This window comes from Syngnathus leptorhynchus, chromosome 2 (assembly GCF_054491065.1).
Source record: "Syngnathus leptorhynchus isolate UIUO chromosome 2, UIUO_Slep, whole genome shotgun sequence".
Lineage (NCBI taxonomy): Eukaryota > Metazoa > Chordata > Actinopteri > Syngnathiformes > Syngnathidae > Syngnathus > Syngnathus leptorhynchus.
In genome coordinates this window covers 8,267,319-8,287,660 of record NC_141196.1, presented here as the reverse complement: position 1 = coordinate 8,287,660, position 20,342 = coordinate 8,267,319, and the positions used below count along the sequence as shown (strand labels likewise).

At 42.1% G+C, this 20,342-nt stretch overlaps 1 protein-coding gene across 2 annotated transcripts; it reads right to left on the bottom strand.

Annotated features, from left to right (window-relative positions):
* Positions 1-2,709: 2,709 nt before the first annotated feature.
* Positions 2,710-18,654, bottom strand: npm1b (nucleophosmin 1b). Of its 2 annotated transcripts, XM_085902885.1 has the most exons (11): positions 18,539-18,654; positions 18,201-18,283; positions 17,537-17,656; positions 17,362-17,455; positions 16,899-16,990; positions 16,478-16,527; positions 16,336-16,393; positions 13,719-13,814; positions 8,249-8,344; positions 8,095-8,169; positions 2,710-5,458 (listed from the first exon to the last, which is right to left on the bottom strand). In XM_085902885.1, exons 1-11 carry the CDS (start codon positions 18,585-18,587, stop codon positions 5,405-5,407), a joined length of 867 nt encoding a protein of 288 aa, XP_085759011.1. In that variant the 5' UTR covers positions 18,588-18,654; the 3' UTR covers positions 2,710-5,404. The 2 variants fall into 2 exon arrangements, with proteins under 2 accessions (XP_085759011.1, XP_085759019.1); XM_085902893.1 differs by lacking the exon at positions 13,719-13,814.
* Between the last annotated feature and the right edge of the window lie 1,688 nt (positions 18,655-20,342).

The window sequence follows — 20,342 nt, the reverse complement described above, 5'->3', positions numbered from 1 at the left end:
CCAAATACTTTTTACACTTGCACTTCAAAACCGATGTTAAAGATTCTAGGAAGCCGACGGTATGTTTTCATGTGAAAAATCTAAATTCAAACAAAAGAAAGTTGAAGCAGCACCCAAGTGTTGGCTTGCAAAGTTTCCACTTTTCACACAAGTCAAAGACGTCGCTGCCACTGGGGGCCGCCAAAGCGTAAACTCGGCAGGCAATTCTAAAAGGATACTACGCTTCTCCCCCCCCCCACGCTCCAACACATGTGCGCGTCCCAGTTTGAAGGGCTAACACCAAGTTGCGTTCCAGTCCGCCGCATCATCAAAACAACACTTTGCAGCCTTACAGTACTGACCACAGAACTATAATAAGCTTGTGTTAACACATGTTGACAACACCTGCTCTTGTGCAGCCTGTTTTCCCTAAGACTAGGCGCGCAGATGTGGCAGAGTACATCTGCTCATGTATATAATATATCAAATTATCATTTGGAAACTGCATTTCATACTTTGGGGGTAGGGGGGGGAAAGTCTACTAAGTCAATACAAAATGGGCAAAATAAAATGTTTTTCCCAAAGCTTCACGTCCCACCAGGATGTCAGCGGTCGCAGCTGGGATTTGAACCCGGTTCCAAACACAAATTCAAATGACCTAATTGATCAAAGAAAAAAATTAATAATTTGAACACACCCATTTATCTACTTTCTATACCAATTTTCTTTTTTCACGTATTCTCCATGTTGTGAAATAATAGGCAAGCAAGAGTCGGTGGCTTTTAGGTATCAAAAATGGAATTATAAAAATGCAAGCTGGGTCTTTGCGAGTAGAGGCATTCTGAAAGTGCTGTTCACATTCCCAAAAGACATTCTGAAAGAACAGAGTGGGATGAGGTTGCATAATGTGCACCTTGGGTTCATGCAAAAGAATGCCTGCTCTTTTGAGAAGCGCATGCTGACACATCCAGGACGTCTGAGGGGAAGCATGCGTACTGCGACGTTCTTGGCAGGCGCGTTTGGTGGCCTAATTTATACTAGTTGCTACAAGCTGTGCTAACATTGAAGGTTTCGATGCTTTGAATCCTCATCCAGTAACCCCAAGGGTTGACTTTGAGTCGCTACATTTTAGTGGATTGTAAGGTCATAGAGGTTTGGTCAAGTGGGTCTCCAACAAAATATTGATAGTTCAATCATAACTATAATCTCCAAATACGATCAAGCCTGACGTACTTGCGTACTTCGAACCGAAATAAAAATGTCCCCTGCACCTCGAGACCAGATGCACCAAACTATTAGGCCATGACAAGAAACCATGCCTGAACATGAACAGGAAGTCGGCCATCTTGTGGGAAATTTGGCTGAAATCTCCTGGCGCCACACTTAAATTCCTCAAATAGAATTGATAACATGACGTTTTCCCGTTATCGTTGCTATTGTTGTAGTTATACCACATCTTAATTGCAGTTCCGCTCAAGAACTGCGCACGCCACATCACAAACGTTGTGTCTGTACCTCCGGGCTGCTGAATTCCGAGTCAACCACAAGAAAGGAGGCGTGCGCCGGGTGGATTTCCACGTGCTTCATGCACGATCCGTCTCCGTTTTGGCGGACGACGCCATGCGTCATCCTGCCGCTGCATCACTTCCTCATGGCTGGGGGGCAAAAGAGGTTCAGCTGGGCCTGGGAGTGAAGTCATGCCTGAGTCACACTTAAAGGTAATCAATTTGTTTCATCAAAAAGGCAAGAACTTCAGTGCCATCCAGTGGTGGGGGTGCATCTTGAAAAGCTCATGACAAAGATGGATGCCAAACATGAGGACAAACAAACATTCCCATTTATAATTGTGGAAAACAAAACGTTAAACTGACCTCTTGATGGAATGCGTCAAATCTACACATCTAATGAAAAGAATTCAAAGACAAACAAACAATAAATCAATTATACAAGTTTTTTTTTTTTTGAGTTGCTTAAGACGTTAATGACGACTTTCTTTGGGCATATGTTACAGGTAATTAAAACTCCACCTTATCCAATCCACACCACAAATAGTCACGCATGAAATGATCTCTAATATTGAGCCAGAAAGGATTTGAAGTGAGACCTCCAAAGCTGGTAGATTTCCAAATCGATCTCATTTCATTTTCATCCTTTAAGAAATACTGTTTACTAAACTAGACTCAAATTATCATTCGCAGATTTTCTGAACATTGCAAGTTGTCATTGAGAACGTAAGCAACGTAAAGTAAAAGTACTAATTTTTTAATTAAGGGTGGGAATTGCAGAGTAACTCCTGAGGTGATGCTATCATGATCCAGCAACTCTGTGATCATTTAGTAACCGTGCAAAAAATAATTCATTGGAAGAAAATCATGTACAATAGACAGTAAAAGAATGTTACAGATGAAAAATGTAAAAGAATCAAAGATTACTTTTGGATCATAGTTCAAACAATAAAATAAGTGCAGCAACAGTGCCAGGGGTGTTGTCACTAAGGAAGGGCTTCTCAGTATTTCCACAATATTTAGCAATATTCCCCAATGGACAATTCTGATCTTTTTATTTCAAAGCTGTATGGATGGAATAAAAAGTAGACATTACATGATGTTCAGTGTTACTAAATTATCCATTTAATTTGATGGAGCAGGTTTCATAAAGAGGATTAAGAATAAGGAAATCTATTAAAAAAAGCTAGCAACAAGCTAAAAGAACAATTAACACAAATGTGGGTTGAGTATTATCATCAAACACATTTTATTGAGCTGCCGTACACACACAATCACTACTTTTAGAAAAGCAGGTAATTAAATTGATAAAAGCAACTACGTAATTCTTTCAGTCAACTCTACCAAAAAATGGCCTAAAGTCAAACTTGGCTACTATATCTATTTCGAATGAGATAATTAAGAGGGCTGCAATCTATTTAGAATTTGATAATTAAGAAGGTCGCAATAACTATTTGATCAGACAAAATACGTAATGATTAAGGGATTGACGTGAATCGTTAACGATGGCATCCCTGTGCCAACACTTGGCTCGTAAAAAGGTATTATACGGCGCCGTAAACACGTAATAAGCGCAGATTGAGAGCACGCTTTTAGCCGTCGAGACATTCGAGAGTGCAAACAATTACGGCGCCTTGTGTACTTTCAGTCGGGGTGACATCATTTTTGACTCATGTCATACTCTGATGAATCCCTCATGATCGTGCGGTAGTAAAGAGGACAATCTCGTTTAATCATAGGATTCTCCCATTAGCGGGTACATTAAAATATACAATGGCTAACTTGTAAATGTACCGCTGCGACTAATGAGGTGTTTTTTTTTCTGTTTTTTTTTTCTAAGTAAACACATCTGTGTTGGTTTTATAGAGCTCATATTGATATTATTTCTTAAGCGGGATACATGCATAATGACGATGGGGGCCATCGAGCATTTTCTCTCTTGTGATTAAAGTAAGCAAATGCCTGATTCTGAAAATCTGAAAGATTATCCTGAGCGACTTTATCAAACGGTGTGGGATGTTTGAAAATTGACCTTTTTCCTCCACAATCAGCTCGGTACGTAATCTAATTAGACCGGGAAGATAGCCAATTAAGACGCAACTGGTGCTGTTGCTGTTGCTAGACATAAATGATTACATAACGTATCTCTTGAGTTATATACCACACAAAGATAATCAGACTGTCTTTTCTCATGAAATGGTCGACGGTTAATAATCGTTAAATCTGTTCAGTATTCAAGATTGCAAGCCAGATTTTGAAACCAATGTAGTTATGAAACAAGCTAACAATTAGCCTACCTTTAGCTTTTTTTTTTTTTTTTCCAGGCAGTCGAGATACCCTTTTGGTACTAGGGCAGATATTCTTACGTGTTTAACAACACAAGCGCAGTAAGGACACAAATGGCGATTTTTTTTTTTTTGTTCCTGTAAGAAGTGTGTGGGGATGTTCTCGACAATCAAGCTATTGGAACATCAGACGATTCTGCTGTATGAAGCTATCTGACATAAAAGCTAAATGGTGATGGTGTATGTATCAAATATGTTGAGGAAAAAGTATAGACAAAAAAAAACAAGCTCTATGAGCACCAGGTGTTTTCCTGGAAGAACATCAAATGTGGAAAAAAGAAAAATTGGGTTCACACATGTGAAAAAGACAGAAAGATATGCAAGGGTATTTGCAGAATATGTATGTTTCTATTTAAAATCTTTTTTTGGCCTGTTAATAGATTTTAGAACTTCAGGGGTCTAAACCGTGACTTCGGGGCCCGACATAGCTAAAATACACAAAAACTGTACAAGCATGTATAAAAATGTAAAGCAACAAAAATATGTCATTCACAGAAAAAAAATGGGACGTAGCTCAGTTTGGAGGAAAGACATTTAAAGGCACATTCTGCAATATTTCTTTCCTATTGCATGATCACGATTGCGTCTGGCAGGGACGCGCGGCGCTGCTGAAGTGCGGAGCTTCCGCAGTCAGTCTTCGGCGTAACGCGCGAGGCAAAGCGAGATGCCAATCTCAGCATGCACTTAATTAAATATCTCGGAGCACGTGCATGCAATAAATGTGACATCTGCAGGTGCTTTGCCTTTTTATAGCTACTGTTGTAGGATTTACACCCTTTTGTGTTAACTTCAAACTCTTTCGACTTTTTTGGTCTGAAAAAAATGTGTCAAAAAAAAGATGAGTTTCAGTTCGTGGTTGGAAAAAAAAGAAAACTACAAATCATTGCAAAATGTAGGAGGAGTCACAACTGGAATTCCTCATACTGTACATTTGATTATTCCGTGAGGTGGGTTATTTGAGGAGTGATTTTTTTTTTACGTCACTGACCTGCTCGGCAAACAGAGGGGCTGTCAATCTAATCGTGTTCGATATTTACGATTCCAAATCAGAAAGATTGGCAGGTAGGAACCTTCCCTGAAGCTGAAACGAGTAGGGGAGCCGCTGGTGTGGCTCTGTTGCTAACCGGAACAGCGGCACCTACAGAGACACTGTATTGATTGAAATAAGGGATAAAAAGCTATGCACAGAAAATCAAGTCAAGAACCAGCCTTTACCACGTCAACTCTCTTGATAACCTTCTACCGGCTGCAAGCGTAAACTCGGCAGGTGTCCCGCGTGCTAGCGTAGCTGTTTATTTAATGCGGGAAGCGGCACGTCTACAGGTCTGAACTGGCCGCGCTGTCACTTTGCTCCGCTGCAGGTGGTGCAGACTGACGAGATGGGCGGCTTCCGCATATGGCGAAAGCGCTCTTCTGCTAAATGTCTTCCGAGCAAAAAATAGCGTCGCCGCGCGCCCGAGTCGTACGCTATTACGACGAGGCCAAGTCGGAAAAAGCTTGCAGACTGTGCCTTTAAAATTGCCCGACGGATGCAAAAAAAACCCCGGAGAATTGCGCTTCGAGTGGTGAAGTCGTCTACTTCTTCTCCATCTTCAGGGTCTTCAGGAAACCCCACAGGTCCTTGACCACCTGTGGTTGACAGGCAAGACAGGGGGAAAAACGCAGAGAAAGACAAGCGTGAGAGACATGACTCACTTTTCCTAACATGTTTTTGTGCGTCTCGGCAGTGGGACTTCAGCTCGTGGCTGTTGAGGAGCGACCGGGGTTTGGGTGGGGGCAGTAGTACATACCAGAGTATATGAGTAGGTGCTTCAGGTCTGACAAATCTCAGCCCGAGCTGATGAAACCAAAGCATTTGCACAGATGTTTTTCTACACAGCGGGATCAACAAGAGCTCTCCCCACCAACTCCACCCTATCCCACCCCACCCCACACCAGCACCAGTCGGGCCCTCGCTACTTGAAAAGGCTTTTCACCTGCTCTCGACACTACATGGCCTACGTTTTCCAGCTTAACTCTACACACACGCAATGGCGAAGTCTACGTGTAGCGTCGCTCATCTGTCTCGTATACGTGTTTGAAACTTGGTTGCAATCGAAGAAAATCTTTTGGACAAGTTTGCTTTTGAAGGAGCCCTGGAAGTTAACCAAAATGGAAGTTAAAAAAAAAAACACAAAAAAAAACAGCCGCGTTGCGATGTTTGTCTCGTGTTTGATGTTATTGCGGTGCTACGCCCATGCAAATTATTATTCCACCATGCATTCATTTTCTGAATTGCTTATCCTCACGAGGTATTTTATATATATATATATATATATATCTGTGTGAGAAGAAGATAGAAGAAGGAGAAAAAAGTAGAAGAAGAAAGAACCAGGAAGTGAGTGCATTTTTTTTACGGAAGGAAAAAGGAAAAAAATTAATTCAGATTTTTTTGGTCAGGGGCCCGAACAAATTAATTGCATTTCCACAAATTTTGATGGGAATAGATGATTTGAAACATGGGCGTCTTTAAGAATGGGAAAGGCCTCTAAATGCAATTAATTTTTCTTGGGAAAAACTATGATGAAAAGAACCAATTTTAAGGTGGTAAATAATAAATGTCCAAACAGTCTTGAATACACGACTGCTATCTGACACTTTGCAGAAGTTTTCGAAGCTTCTCTGAGTGATTCATTTGCACGCTGCCAAATAAAAGGCAATGGACTGTTGTTTTGCCACTAAAATGACAAGAAAGCAGTGGAGAAGATTTAGATTCTTCACTGGGCTGGTCAAAGGCCTTGAATATGAACGTGAGACTGGTACCATCCGCATACCAACAGTGCCTTCATTAAGGCTACAAAAGACACGCACTCCATTAAATCACTGGGAAAGAGTCGGTCTTGGCAGGTATACTCCCATTCCGCCTCAACTCGGACTGGGCCCGCTGATACAAAATGGATATAATTCAAAGAGAACATGGAGTCCTGAAGAGATGTCTGCGTCTGGGTGTGTGTGTGTGAAGCCGACTGAAGAGCATAATGGATGTCAACCGTGTGAAGAACAATGGCGCATTCCTGTGAATCCATCTTGGCCAAGAGCTCTTCAGGCTTAAAATGAAGCCAAAGGGCTCTTGACCCCGCAACTGCCAAGAGCCCGAGCAAACCGGCCAGTTACCAATGTTGAGGTAGCGTGCTCTTGAATGGCACCAAGGTCACAAGATTCACAACATTTCCTGGAAAAAAATACAGCTTCCAACCACTGCCATGCTTGATGAAATGCAAGATTGCAGTAGATAGCTCAAGATTTATCTCAAACCTTTTGGCTGTAGGGACCCCACACATAGTAAATTATAATTTCTTACCAAGGAACTTTGAGTGCTTATCGTTACAGAGTACTGATACGCCTGGTACTTTGGATTTATACAATTTCATTTTACAGAAGAATAAAAATAAATGTACCAAGATACTTCTGTCTGACTCAGATGATTCACAGATGCAGCAATATAGCACCAGCTACTGCCAAAAAAAAGTATTTACACTATCTTTTTGCCTTAAGTATTGATGTTTGTTATCAGAAGCCTCAGCGAGAGCCCGATACCATTAAATTACAAAATCATATTGGCTCAGCAGCGATAGCTGGTATCAGTACCGGCCCATTATTTAGAGTAGCGGCAAATAGTTTGGGGTGAAGCGATAAGCTTTCTTCTTCCTTGTGGGAAAAAAAAAGACCAAGATAAATAATTTCAGACTTTTCCCACCATCAATGTGACCTATACCCTGTACAACCCAATAGCAAAAATAAAAAAAAATCTACAAATAATGTGGTTGCCCGAGTTTGCACACCTTCTAATAACTGCACACATACCACAATTTAAAGAAGCCTTTGATTAAACCCAAATAAAGTTCAGATGTTCTGGTATCTCGATATTTGGACCGCAAAGAGCTTCAGGGAGATTTCACCGAGCTATCAGCAGGGGAAAGGGTACAGGTGTAGTCTATTTAAATCTTTTGTACATTCAGATTACAGTACTGACATCTTCATCGGATGGCTATGAAAGGCAGACTGGATATATTTGTCGGTACCGGTCAGTAAACAACTCTTGTGGCTATGCATCGATCAGAGGAAGAAAAAAAAAAACCACACAACACATGGTCTGAGGCTAAAATTGTTCCAAAAAAAAAAAAAAAAGGTAAGAGCACTTTCAGTTGGCTTTGGAATCTAAACCCATGTGCAGTCAGGAAATATATCACCCTGAAAAATACATCAAATGTGTCACCGTTACTTACTTGTTTGTCTGAGACTTTGAAGGAACTCTTGACAAAGTTCTCAAACTTCTGCTCCGTCTTGGGCAGCGGTCTCCCCTGATGCGAGAAGACAGTAAATCAGCGAGTCAGCCATGCGGCACACACTCAATTAAGAGCGGCGATTTGCGGGCGGTACCTCTTTGGCTGCCGTCGACAACTTGGTCTTTATCTCGGCCAAAGACAGAGCTTTAGACGGGCCGGCCTGCGCTTTGTCTTTTCCTGGAACAGGTGTCTGGAAAAAAATATATATTGTCCAGATAACATAGGCTGATTGGGATGTCAGATGGAGATTTACAGAGCTGAAGATTTAAAAGATTAGATATAAGAGCACTATTTCTTCTTTATTTCTATACGATTTGGATGCCATCTGAGCTGCTTATGGTGTATAAAATAGAGGATTGAGCGGTGATGGATTGATATTATGAGCATCGCAGAACAGCTTGCGCTTCAGCCCCAATCGTGACCTATTTCGTCTGGCCTGTGTTTATAGCCTTGGCATGAGTAAGCAGCTGGACGGAGATAAAAGAATGACAAGGGACGACAAAATGTACCCTAATTACAACGTCTTTTTATTATTTTTTTTGTGAATTTTAATACATCAGGTACAAATTATTACTTGCGAGTCGGGGAGGGCGAGCCCTGTCGTTTCAGTTGTTGAAGTTTTCTTCAATGGCAAATCCGCAGAAATGAAAGACACGTGCCAACGAGCAACATGTGTGTTTAAGTACGTCCTTTTTTTTTTTTTTTTTTAGGACATGCCTTTCCTAACGTTCAATACCTTGAGTCTTTGCTGAGCTCATAGACACTATCACAAGGAATGAAGACTGCAGCTTTCACAGTCCAACAAGTGCGTCCAGAGTGTGTCTGAACGGACGCAGGCACGCAAGCAGCATACTGGATGCGAATGGATGTTACACAAGCCAACGAGCTTGTCCCTGCACGCCAAGACAGCGTGGAATCCCAAGAAATTGCAGGGTTTCGTCGCTAGCCAGAGAAATGTTTGAAAGAAGCAAGAAGATACTCATGGAAGGGGACAAGCACAGTCCAGGCCAGTCATGTTGTGCTTTGGTTTTCATTTGTGTGGATCAGCCTGCTATAGGCAGGAGGAAAAAGCATCATCGACATCATGGTCACCTGATGCTCACTATTTAATGCCTCAAGATTTTTTTTGTAGTCAAGGCAAAGTGTCTTAATGTTGTTCCATTTTGCGATATGAAACGAGTTTTTAATATTACTCACATGTCGATATTTTGACGACAAAGATGGATCTTCACTTCGCTGCTCTCCTTATTTGCCGCCAGTCCCGTGACTATTTAAAGACTCGTGTCAAATCTGAACAGCTGAAGCTCGGGATGCTGACACCTATTCTCATCCACAACAGTCTTAGTTTTGTTATTCTTGGACCCATGCAGATGTAGTGTAAGAAGACGGAGTATGACGGACAATTGTCTAAGACGTGACTTTAATTGTAAAGTAACTCTTCCATTGGGTTAGAGAGTCTATTTTCAACGGCTATTGGGCTTTGCTTGAGAAGAAAACTCCCCATGATTGGCTTTAATGGTGCAAGACATTTTCCTGTCACTGTTTAAGCCAGAGCTGAGAGTGCAAACACCTGATTTTGCTCTCATCCAACTTGACAGCAATGGATTGAGAAATATGCTGAATTTGATCAAACTGTGCAGGATAGAAACTGGTGCTTAAAGGGGAGATACGGCATCGGACCTCAGTTCAGTTCTCCGGATTTTTTTCCGGCCGGAAAAACCGTTACGTCATTTGTGCGAGACGGCATTGTCTCTCTTTGAGAATAAAGTCATTCTACACAGTTGAAAACATGGACTAATCTCAGGAATATGATAAGACATCAGATTTGGAAGATTAGTCAATGTTTAAAAAATATTGTCATCTGTCGCTTTCTCCGCAAGACCTGTATTTTACAGCCTACATCAAAAGGTCGAAATGAAAAGAAAAACTTGGCGCACAAGTGCCCCGGCTACAGACAAAGAGCACATATGCCGCTGGCTGCTGGCCAGCCAAATCCACTACATTTATTATTTACAGGCAGCTCTCCACATAAGCCCGCACCAAAGGCCAGCTGTGGACCTAAAACAGCTGATAAACACACGAGCTTTATCATCTGGTCCAGACGCTGATTACAGATGCCACAAGACATGGAACTTAATCACAAGCACACTCATTTGACGCAATCTGTCGCCTTCAATCCAAAGCAAACACATGTTTTTTTGCAACACCTTTGCTCATCAAGTTTGCCCTGAGGGTTAGCTCCACAATGAGAGCTCCGCAAACCCACATAGTCCTGAGGAGATGTGGCTCGACGAGAGCAAGTAAGCGCAATCACTGATAAGTTGTGTGTTAAGTCAACCCTGGTTCATCAAGCTGTGCGCATGTTAACAGACCTCAATCAACCAGAACAGCCTGCAATCCTTTACAAATAGGAGGCTAAAAGCAACCAAGCAAGAGGCAAAGCATGTCTGGTATTCAATAGCTGTATTGGTTGTTCTGATTGCCAAACAATTTCCCCCCTGGGAATTAACGTAGATTAAAACTTTAATCAAGCACACCAGCAATTTCTGCTCTTAACTGTGATGAATTGAACAACCTGCATATGTTCTTTGAGGCTGCACATTATTTTGACCAAGTGTGGGGAAAATACAGAGATTTAAGGCAAGACCTTTATGATAATTGATGTATTCGATTAATTACTGCAAGCTCGTAGGAGCGTAGAATTCAAATAACCTCTCCATCAGTATGGTGAAGAATTGACCTGCAAAGGCATCCAAAATGGAAAACCACGTCACGAGTGTAGCAGAGTTAAGGCTGATGAGTTTGAGTTCAACAAGTCTTGGTCTTGTCGCTTGAGCTGCTCCATTAAACCATATAGCGTATGTTCCTTCCTAACTACACAAGGCAAGGTTTCATAGTGTAGTGGTTAGTGCCCTGGACTCTCACCCCAGCGACCTGAGTTCAAATACCGGTAGGACCAAAAAAATATTTTAACTTGGAGAAATTTGCAACACAGGCTAGTGTTAGAGATAGGGCTAGGGGTTGGGATAGGGTTACGGTTAGGGCTAAGGTTGAGGATAGGGTTAGAGCTAGGGTTGGGGATAGAGCGAGGGTTGAGGTTAGGGGTTAGGCTTAGTGCTGGAGTTAGGGTACCAGTCTCTGCCTTGGGGACCACAAAAGATCAGATATTGTTTTAGCAGATCCAGCCCGTTGAGAATGCCCTTCCTTTAACAGAGCTTCGGCACGCTTCCTTGACAGACTATACCGCTGCTTGTTCGGTCACGTGACTTTTTAAAAGCGATACGCGTACCGACACGGGGCTTCGCTCTACGAGCTCAACACAGGCGCCGACACATCGGTGTCGCCGGACCCATCACTACTGCAAGCCTACATCTGTCAAAGAAAACACCAGTGGGAGCAAATGAATTATGAGCATTAAATGATTTATGCTTCAACTTGTTATGGACAACAAAAGACACGTATGTTTGGGTTTGTGATCTCATCAGTGTTGCACCTGTGTCAGGAAGTGGTGCTTTCTTAAATCCACCAAAATCCACAATATAAAGGTCGCACTAGAGTAATTTAGTGGTCTCAGGAAGAAGTTACCGCTTTCAAACGCTGCTTGGGAATGCAGGCGGCAACTCGTCCTTTTGTCATAATGATGTCATGTTATGTTTCTGGATACAGGGGTCATGTATGTCATTCAGTGGGTTGGTCTGTTTGAAGGTTCTCATGCGCGTTAGTTCCAATCTGACGAGTCATACCCACATAAAAAAAAAAATCTTTACACTTAATGCTATCCAGATAAGCACCTGTTTTAACACATGTCAATCAGCTGCTAAAAACAATGAGTCATCCTCTGGGATAAGCCTGAGCAAAGTGGTTAACGACTTTACAACTCTGACGTCTGCTTTAAGGCATAACTTCTCCAAACTCATCAATCTAAAGAAAACCAGCTGGAAGAAAAATGGACTTTGGATCGCTGCGACTTTGTTGATTCTCATGACAAGCCCAGTTACGCAAGAAGGTGCAGCGACACGCTGGGCCGCGAGAGGTGAGAACTGCAGTGCTGGCAACGGATCTGACGAGGCAATCTAATGACCAGTCACCTGCGTTTAGGAGAGAAAAAACAGACATTCACGCCCTCTTCCTCGCTCCTCGGGGGCATCTGGAAGCGCAAGCTGCACCAGACATCAAACGCTGGTAATGAGAGCAATTGGGAGAAGGTGTGTCCAGGAAGCGAGGGGTGTGAAGAGGTTGTCAAGAGCGAACAGTTGTTGGGTACAAGAGAAGCCACGGAAACAGGCCAAGCTCCACGGGCCATAGATTCAAACTAGTCGGACGGTCTTGGCAACTTTTGGATATTCCCCAGAAGAGAGACCAAAAATGCGTGCTGCCCCAATAGCATCGAGAACATCATTTTAAATCACGTGCCATGAACAGACCCTTGCGCCTTTGTGCAAAAATTGAGTGATGTGGAGTTGGTTGTTTTATTGCCCATCATAAAACTGTCATCATGTTCCATCCACGAGCAATTCTTTTTTTTTTCTTTTGCAATTTAGTGTCACCCATCTTCCTGATATACATAGTTGAAATTTGGAAGCAATTGGAAAAGAACTTGAACAGATTGTCTCATAACTCAGCCATTTCAAACCAAACTGGCAGACTTCCTTTGGCCATGGGCTCTTGAGACATTACTGTGGCTCGATTCAAAATTTGAAATCACGGGATAGATTTCCAAAAGAATCTGGGGATTCCCGACAGCAACCTCTACCAAACAACCATTTTCACCATGACGAGAGAGCGGGTGAGGAGAGAGGGCGATGAATTCCACACTGCAATGACGACCAAACCAAGCACAAGCACCTGGCCCAATTGGAATTCTTGAATTCTCCAAACTCCATGTTTCTGGTATATGCCGTTAAAATTTGGTAACCAAAGGGCAAAGTCTCTTGCCACTGCAGTTCTAGAGTAAAGTTCCTGAGGGGCAAAAGCCCCCTTTTCCTCATCTTGGGAGTAATGTTCTTGGTGTTTCACACAAATCACAAGCTTACTCGGGGTCAGATAAGCAGCAATTGGCCTGGGTGTTTTGTCTTTGTGGTGAACCGCCTTATCTTTGTTCCTGTCAAAGCCGTTTGATCAAATGCTATGCAAAACGTGTGAGGAAGGCGGCCAATTTGTATTCCCCTGGTGTTGCCGTGTGGGCTGGCGGGGGGCATCAAAAGGTGGCTGCAACCCAAGACGCAGGGGTCGAGACAGGGGGTCACGGGTTTAAACCTTGCCCCAGGAAACCATTTTAGAGGTCAGGTGTGTTTGCTTAAGAAAGAGGCAGGGTTCAAGATTTGGGCTTTGAGAGGCAACCGCCCAAAACATTCCCCCTCAGAAATTTACCATCAGGTTGCGCTAATTACAATACTCTTATCACATTCCATATCACAAGTAGGGTAAAACTGATTTTCATTCATTAGAATTAGTGAATGAAAGGAGATGGTCATTAAGAAATGATCACTCCAGCAATCAGTTTACAGAGAATATCAAAATGGCTGTTGGTTATGGCACATAATCAAATATACAAGACTAGGTACCTTAGTCTGTGGTTTAGCGCCGGATCCTGATGGTTTCTGCGCAGGGCCATTTTGTTTCATCCAACTTTTGTTAGCCTTCTTTGATATTTCCGGGCCCTATGGTGGTGGGGACAAAAATCATAAAGGGAAAGAAAACATAAATGAGCGCAACTAATAAAATAAGCACCGGAGGTCTTCCATTTAGGTTTCTATTGATAGAATTTACCTGCACGATTATCTACTAACTCACGTTTCCCGAACGCCAATGCTTTCCTCGCCTCGGAGCGGGTTGCAAGTGTAATTGCCCGTGTTGACATAACGACTACAACACCATTATGAGTGTCATTTCCTGAAGCGATACTTCTGGAAAGATCAAGTGACGGCATTTACGAGACGTTTTGAACAGCGGAGAACGCTTCGGTCATGACAACACACCTGTCATGTTTCAATATTGACGAGGGAACAATGCATGCTGGAAAATGAGATTGTAACACAGCCAAAATGCTAAAGGTGGAACACTGCGCTCATAATGCGCTACATGTTTGGGATTGGCGCTATATACGACAACTACCGTAAACCTTTCCAAAACACTCAAGCGCTTATGAAGTTGTGAAAAGTTTGGGGCTTGCTCTATTGGGTTCTCCATGCAGAAAAGCAAATTGCCAGCGCATTCCATAGCACACACTGAGCTCAGTGGCTGTTGACCTAGAACGAGTAAATTCAGAAAGACCTTCAAGGGTTTGGATGCCAGAAGCTTTCTTGAATAACAAAATGCAGAAACATTCATAAACAACTTTCTACGACTAACACCCAAGCACTTAACACGGAGACGAGCAAACAGTTAGCCAATTAACAGCAATCTGCTAACCTAATGTAAAAACTGAATCAAGAATCCTGCAAATTTGAGACAACCTCAAGCAAATCCGTCAAACGCGCTTCAAAGACAATTTCACAATTTGATTCATTGTGAAAGTGGAACAAAAAATTGAAAATTAAAAATATCAACCCACTCACTGATTGCCTAAAACTATTACATGCAGTTTCACCCATCATCAAGCGATCTGCTTTATTTGCTTATCAAGGAGCGTGAAGCCGTGGGCTCGGGTCGCGTAGGAGGGTGAAGACAACAGAATAAATCAACAGGTGACAGACATGCTCAGCTGTCATCCGACCCCAAGGCGAGGATCGGCGCTCATGTCGCAGGTATGCGCATCTGCCCCGCTTTGATCTCTCGCCCTGGCACTGTTTCTTTTTGGACCCGCGTGGCTTTGTCAAAGCCAGGAGAAATCACCTGCCGAAATTGGGCACACACGCACTTGAAAGTGATTGCGGAGACAAGCAAAACGTGTTCAAAGGCGAGGGCCAGGTGCGGGGCTGAAATGGCACGAGAGACGATTAAAAAAAAAAAAAAAAAAAAGCTATCATAACAGTGGGATGACAGAAGGCCGAAGATATGCAGGGTTGCACAAAAAAAGTTGTACGTGTGTGCAAATAAATTGTACATGTGTTAAGACTGAAATCTACAGTGGACCCCGCAAAGTGCAACAATTTGGAGTTTTGGAAAAGCAAAAGTACAACCTTCAAACCAGCATCGTGTGTGATGGCAGCAAAACCTGCAAGACTCCAGCTCAATAGGTGCTTGTGTGAGCACCCTGCAAGATTTGCGACGTCACAAGTGGAATGCTAATCTAATCTAATAAATTACTCAATTACATGCTTTTGATTTTTCATGACACGGCTTTATTTATGGCGTGGGAGAGCGAGGGGAGTGCGTCAAGTGAGTCTGCATTGCTTCCAATTTCTAAAAAAAAATAAGTAGAATGGTTAAATACAACCAAATTGTCCATAAAAATATTATATTAAAGCTTGCAAGGGAGAAATACCTGCTTAAAAGGTTGGGAAAGGTTGTTGTGACTTGGAATAAAACTTTACATACAAAAACAATTTAACTTAAAATCAAGCTTTTGGCCGTATTTAGGTGTGTATCTTAAAAATACTTTTTTCTAGTGAGGTAAAATATGACCATATGACACAAAAACAAGCTTTTAGAGGAAAATTCTAGAGGAAACAAGTGCATGATTGAAATAAAAATAAAAAATCCTATTATGAGTTATAATTTACTACCCTCGAATAAAGTCAATGTTCAGCTTTGAGGTTCCACTGCACATTGGTTGTATGGATTGATGTGCTGACTGCAAATGTGAAAAAAAAACGGTGTGCACTTGGGTGTGAGCGTAGTCATGAAATAGTGCCGTCCTGCTGGTGAGACGGTGAGAATTCCCGCCCGTAGATTACAGAGGAGAAATCCGATCATTACGCCACGCGAACCCTGTGTTTTAGTCTTCAAAAACAGGTGGGCAAAAGCGGGAACAGGATGAAAAAGTTTGGTGTTTTTTTTTTTAACTCGTAGATGGGGGGCAAGATGGACGGTCAGTGGTTGCAGAAGCGGTGGGTGGGGCAGGAGGCAAATGAAATGTTGCAAAAGGACGTGAGGTAGAAGCTTCTGCCTATGCTGACACCAAGTGGACAACCAAGGACTAACAAGTCCTTTAGACACATGCAGCCTCATTTTCTTCCATTTGGTGATGAGAAAAATAATGATTCATCTAAAAACAAAAGCCAAATCGTTCAATCTTACTTTTTTTACGCTCTTCTGGGGCGTGACGTCATCACTGTCGTCATCTTCATCATCATCACTAGAACATAGCAAAAGGTAATATCATGCTTGAGGCTGATAAACTTGGCTGACCAGATTATTAACGATAGGGAGAAAAACATACTCATCATCATCTTCATCGCTGTCTTCATCAGAGTCCATTTTGAGCTTTTTCTGCAAAACGAATGAGCAAATTGAGTTTTCACATGCAAACCATGAAGTGTTTAAGCAGGGTAGACGCAGCAATGACTTCGAGACAACCACAATGGTAAATGTAAAACCTGTTCAATATTTACTATGGCAAATCAATGTAGAGTTTGGCCGAGATGATCTCGTTTTCAATTTGCCGACTCCGTGCGACATTTGGAAAATGAAATGGAAATCAGTATAATTTCATCATTTCTGCTACACACCTCTCATTGTTTTGAAATCACTGGGTTCAGAAGTGAAATGGCAGGATGCCAGTAGCACGTTTAAGTCAGTAAAAAAAACCAATTGGAGCATTTCATGAGCATCCACTGAAAAAAATGAACTGCGAGAGCCACCTGTGAAACTCTTTTCTCCATCATCAGCCCAGCGGGGCGCTTCACCGGCGACGTGTTGTGTTCTTCCTCTTCATTGTCTGAATCCCTCACACCTTACAAAACAACAAAAATCCCAAATTAGTTTGGATTCAGTTTTAGCATGCTGAGCTATCTCCCAATCCATTTTCTCTAGCGCCTCTACTCATAGGTGTGCTTGGAGTCTAACCTGGATGACTGAGTGAGAGGCAGGGTACACCCTGGACTGTTGTTTTTTTTTTTTACAAAGTTCATGACATGTTAAGTGTTAAATTTTTTTGCAAATCCAGAATAATAAGCCACAACTTTTGTGGTGCATAATAGAAATACACTATTCTGTCACTCCAGAGCAAAGGAGATGAAGTAAGAAGATGTTGAACTTTCGCATTTCAAGTTACATACATTTTTTTTTAAATTCTGTGAAGAATAATGACGCGTGAATACTCACTGACAAAATGCTGCCCACTAATGTGTACTGGGCCGGAACCTGACAGGAGGCGTAATGTAACTGGCGGCGTGATCTCAAATCCGCCTAAACCCATCTAGGAAAATCAGATGATATTCCTATTCAATTTCTGTAACAGGACACAACACACACGCAGGCAAGCACAGATTTGACTCACGGACGGCAAGACGGATGGCTTCAGCACAACGAGCGGTACTTTTGTGGCCTTTCCGTCGTAAGTTAGGGCCTCCACTTCCACCATGTGGAACTTGTCCTCAGCCTCAGCTCCCAGGCAAGCCTGATGCAGAGGCAGGTTTCAGGGTACAAAACAATTTAGTGCGTCTACACAACCTCACTGTGTACTCTATAATTGTGTTCATCATGAAAATATACACGAAGAATATTAATGAATAATTGTGGCTTGTCCTGGCCACCCGGCCACTGTCTATGGCGTTTCCATTTGGTGTGTTAACAATAGGTTAGGGTTCGGGTTGAGCTATGGCTATGTTGCATCTCAATCTAAGTCAGCTGGAACATACAGCTCATTCAACAATTTTAGGCAGTGTAGAAGAAGGATGAAAGGAAGCATAACATGTTTCCTTTTCAAATGTAGTCATTTAATTTACCCTGCAATTGAAGACAAGGTGAGACAACCATGATCATGTGACCCTAAAAGAAAGATGCAAGATTGGCGCCACTCGAAGCTGACGCGGATTCAGGTGTGTATCGGGGCTCCAGCTCAGGAAATGTGAACGAACGCAAAAGTTGTTGTTTTTGTCTTTCCGTTGCTTTTCTTACACTTGGCGAGGCCAAGAAATGTACACGTTTGAAGGACGCCTTACCGCTTTGAGAGACAATTGTTGCTCCGTTTCATCGTCGTCGACGTCAACTTTGTACTCCCGTTTGTCCGATTTGAGGGTACAACCTGGAGAAAGACATGCGACGGGACATTACCGAATACTACGTGCGTGCACACTGCAGGTCTGCAAAGACGTGGAGTAAATTGAGGTAAGCCTGCTTGCCATATTATGTCCTTTATCCTCCGGCTAGCTAACAAAAGATCACAATTGAGGTTAAGGTAAATGTGCCTGTTACACTAGCAGCGTCTTTTAGGTAAACATATTATGTGCGTCTGGTGAAAATACAAAACCAATTTGTTTTCTGAAGGCTAGAAGCTTACCAAATAAATACATTTGAGGTCTGTTCATATCTGAAATATCGCCCTCCATCTTTATTGTGTGCAGTGTGGGGTTTTTACTTCCGTACGTAGCTTTGACCGACGCCTCACTGCGCCAATGGGAGATGCAGGGGGGTTACGCGTCACGGTGCCAATGGTTTGAGCCAATAGAGTTAAGTAAAGGCGGGACAAAGAAAATTGAAAATCTACTGTGGTTGAACGCTAGAGAGCGCTGTCGTAAAGTGGAGCCGGATTAAACAAAATAAAAGGAGGCCAACAGTTCGAAGTACAATCTCTAATACTATGTACAGAGGCACAATGAATAAAAAATAAATCTCTGGACTGAGAATTGCTTGTGACAATTTTTCAGACTTAAATGACAACCTATCATCCATCAGGAAACCTAAACAACAGAAACACTTTAAAATACCCCTTTATGTTTGAATGGCACATGTTGGTGCTTGTTAAAATGGCAGAAGAAAAGCATCCACCTTGAATCACTATGGTAGCTGACATCATTAAATCTCTTATCTTGTTTCTCCAAATTTGTTGCTTGTCTTACTTCCATGTCACACAGGTGCTGTTACTCTTTTTATGATCCCATCTACCTGTTCAAATGACTTGTGCATTTTCAAAATAACCTCATACTGTACATTTTTAAATGTCTCTTCTTAAATCGACCGTGTGACGATCACTTTGACCTCTCCTATGTTTTAATTGCTGCCGAACCGTGTCCGCTCCAAGTGCAAATGTGACACGCCAGCCAGCTGAATGGCCTGTCAGTTGCCTTTCTTGCCTCACGTCGCCGCGTTTGCACAGCAGGTGTTGAGTCGCATGCGGGGGCCAAAAGTGCAGATTTTGACCTGTCAGGAATGACTTGTCTTTACGCATGGCCGATCGCTTTGAAGGGAAGGCACATCTGCACGTCGGCGGTTCACTCAACGCTTTTTTTTTCTTTTCTTTTTTTTTTTAAAACGGCTGAAATTGATATACATACATATGAAATGTACAGTGAACAATTTCCTGTTTGCTATGTGTTATTCACCTATTTGCATCTTTTGTGGAACCTAACCTTGGGTATTTGCTTCAAAAAAGATCACAATATTTCTGTATTTTGCTCTTTCTGTAATTCTCTAAGATTCCATAAGATGGTGACAATGCTACCATGAAAGTAGTAATTGGTGTCAAGGATGTGTCTTAAAGTGGTATGTCTTGGCTGAGACTCGCTGTTCACGAATAAAAAACGGAATTATATGGAATAAAAAAATGGCCTCAATAATTATTCAAAGCATCACCAAACATTTCAGAGGAAGTTGTGAGTGAATTTTGTCAATTTTGTGGTGCTCACGTCAAAAGCGTGTAAAAATGATCAAAGAGGCTTGCCAACAGATGGCAACTTCAGGTTCTTTACAACTGGCTGACTAATAGGAATCCTAAAATATTACTTAAAATATGGTCTGTGTATTTAACAGATTTATGATGGCGGAAGGCCCAGCCTCAAGCATACGCTAATGAAAATAGCATGAAGCTAACTCCAACAATACTTTGGTTGCTGTGTTGTATGTTGTATGAAACTATTTTTTAGAAAAGCATAGGATGACGTATCAGCAGAAAAGAAGAAGAAAAACGAATACGTTTTGAATAATGTCAATCGTAATTTGCTTTTATGGAAGATAAGGAGGTAAATAAATTAAGATCAGAAATCAGACCAATCATGACAACCAGCATTGTAACGTTTGGCATAGTTAAGCTGCCAAAATCCTCGATGTACATTTATCACGGCTTTTAGGAACCTCATCAAACTCAC

What these genes read in the sequence shown, in the direction of transcription:
- npm1b (XM_085902885.1), bottom strand. Translation starts at nt 18,587, where the DNA reads ATGGAGGGCGATATTTCAGATATGAACAGACCTCAAATGTATTTATTT. An exon ending in AGCGATGAAGATGATGATGA is followed by an intron (nt 16,394 to 16,477) that starts GTATGTTTTTCT and finishes GCTATGTTCTAG; the next exon opens with TGATGATGATGAAGATGACG. An exon ending in GCGCTAAACCACAGACTAAG is followed by an intron (nt 8,345 to 13,718) that starts GTACCTAGTCTT and finishes ATTTTTTTCCAG; the next exon opens with ACACCTGTTCCAGGAAAAGA.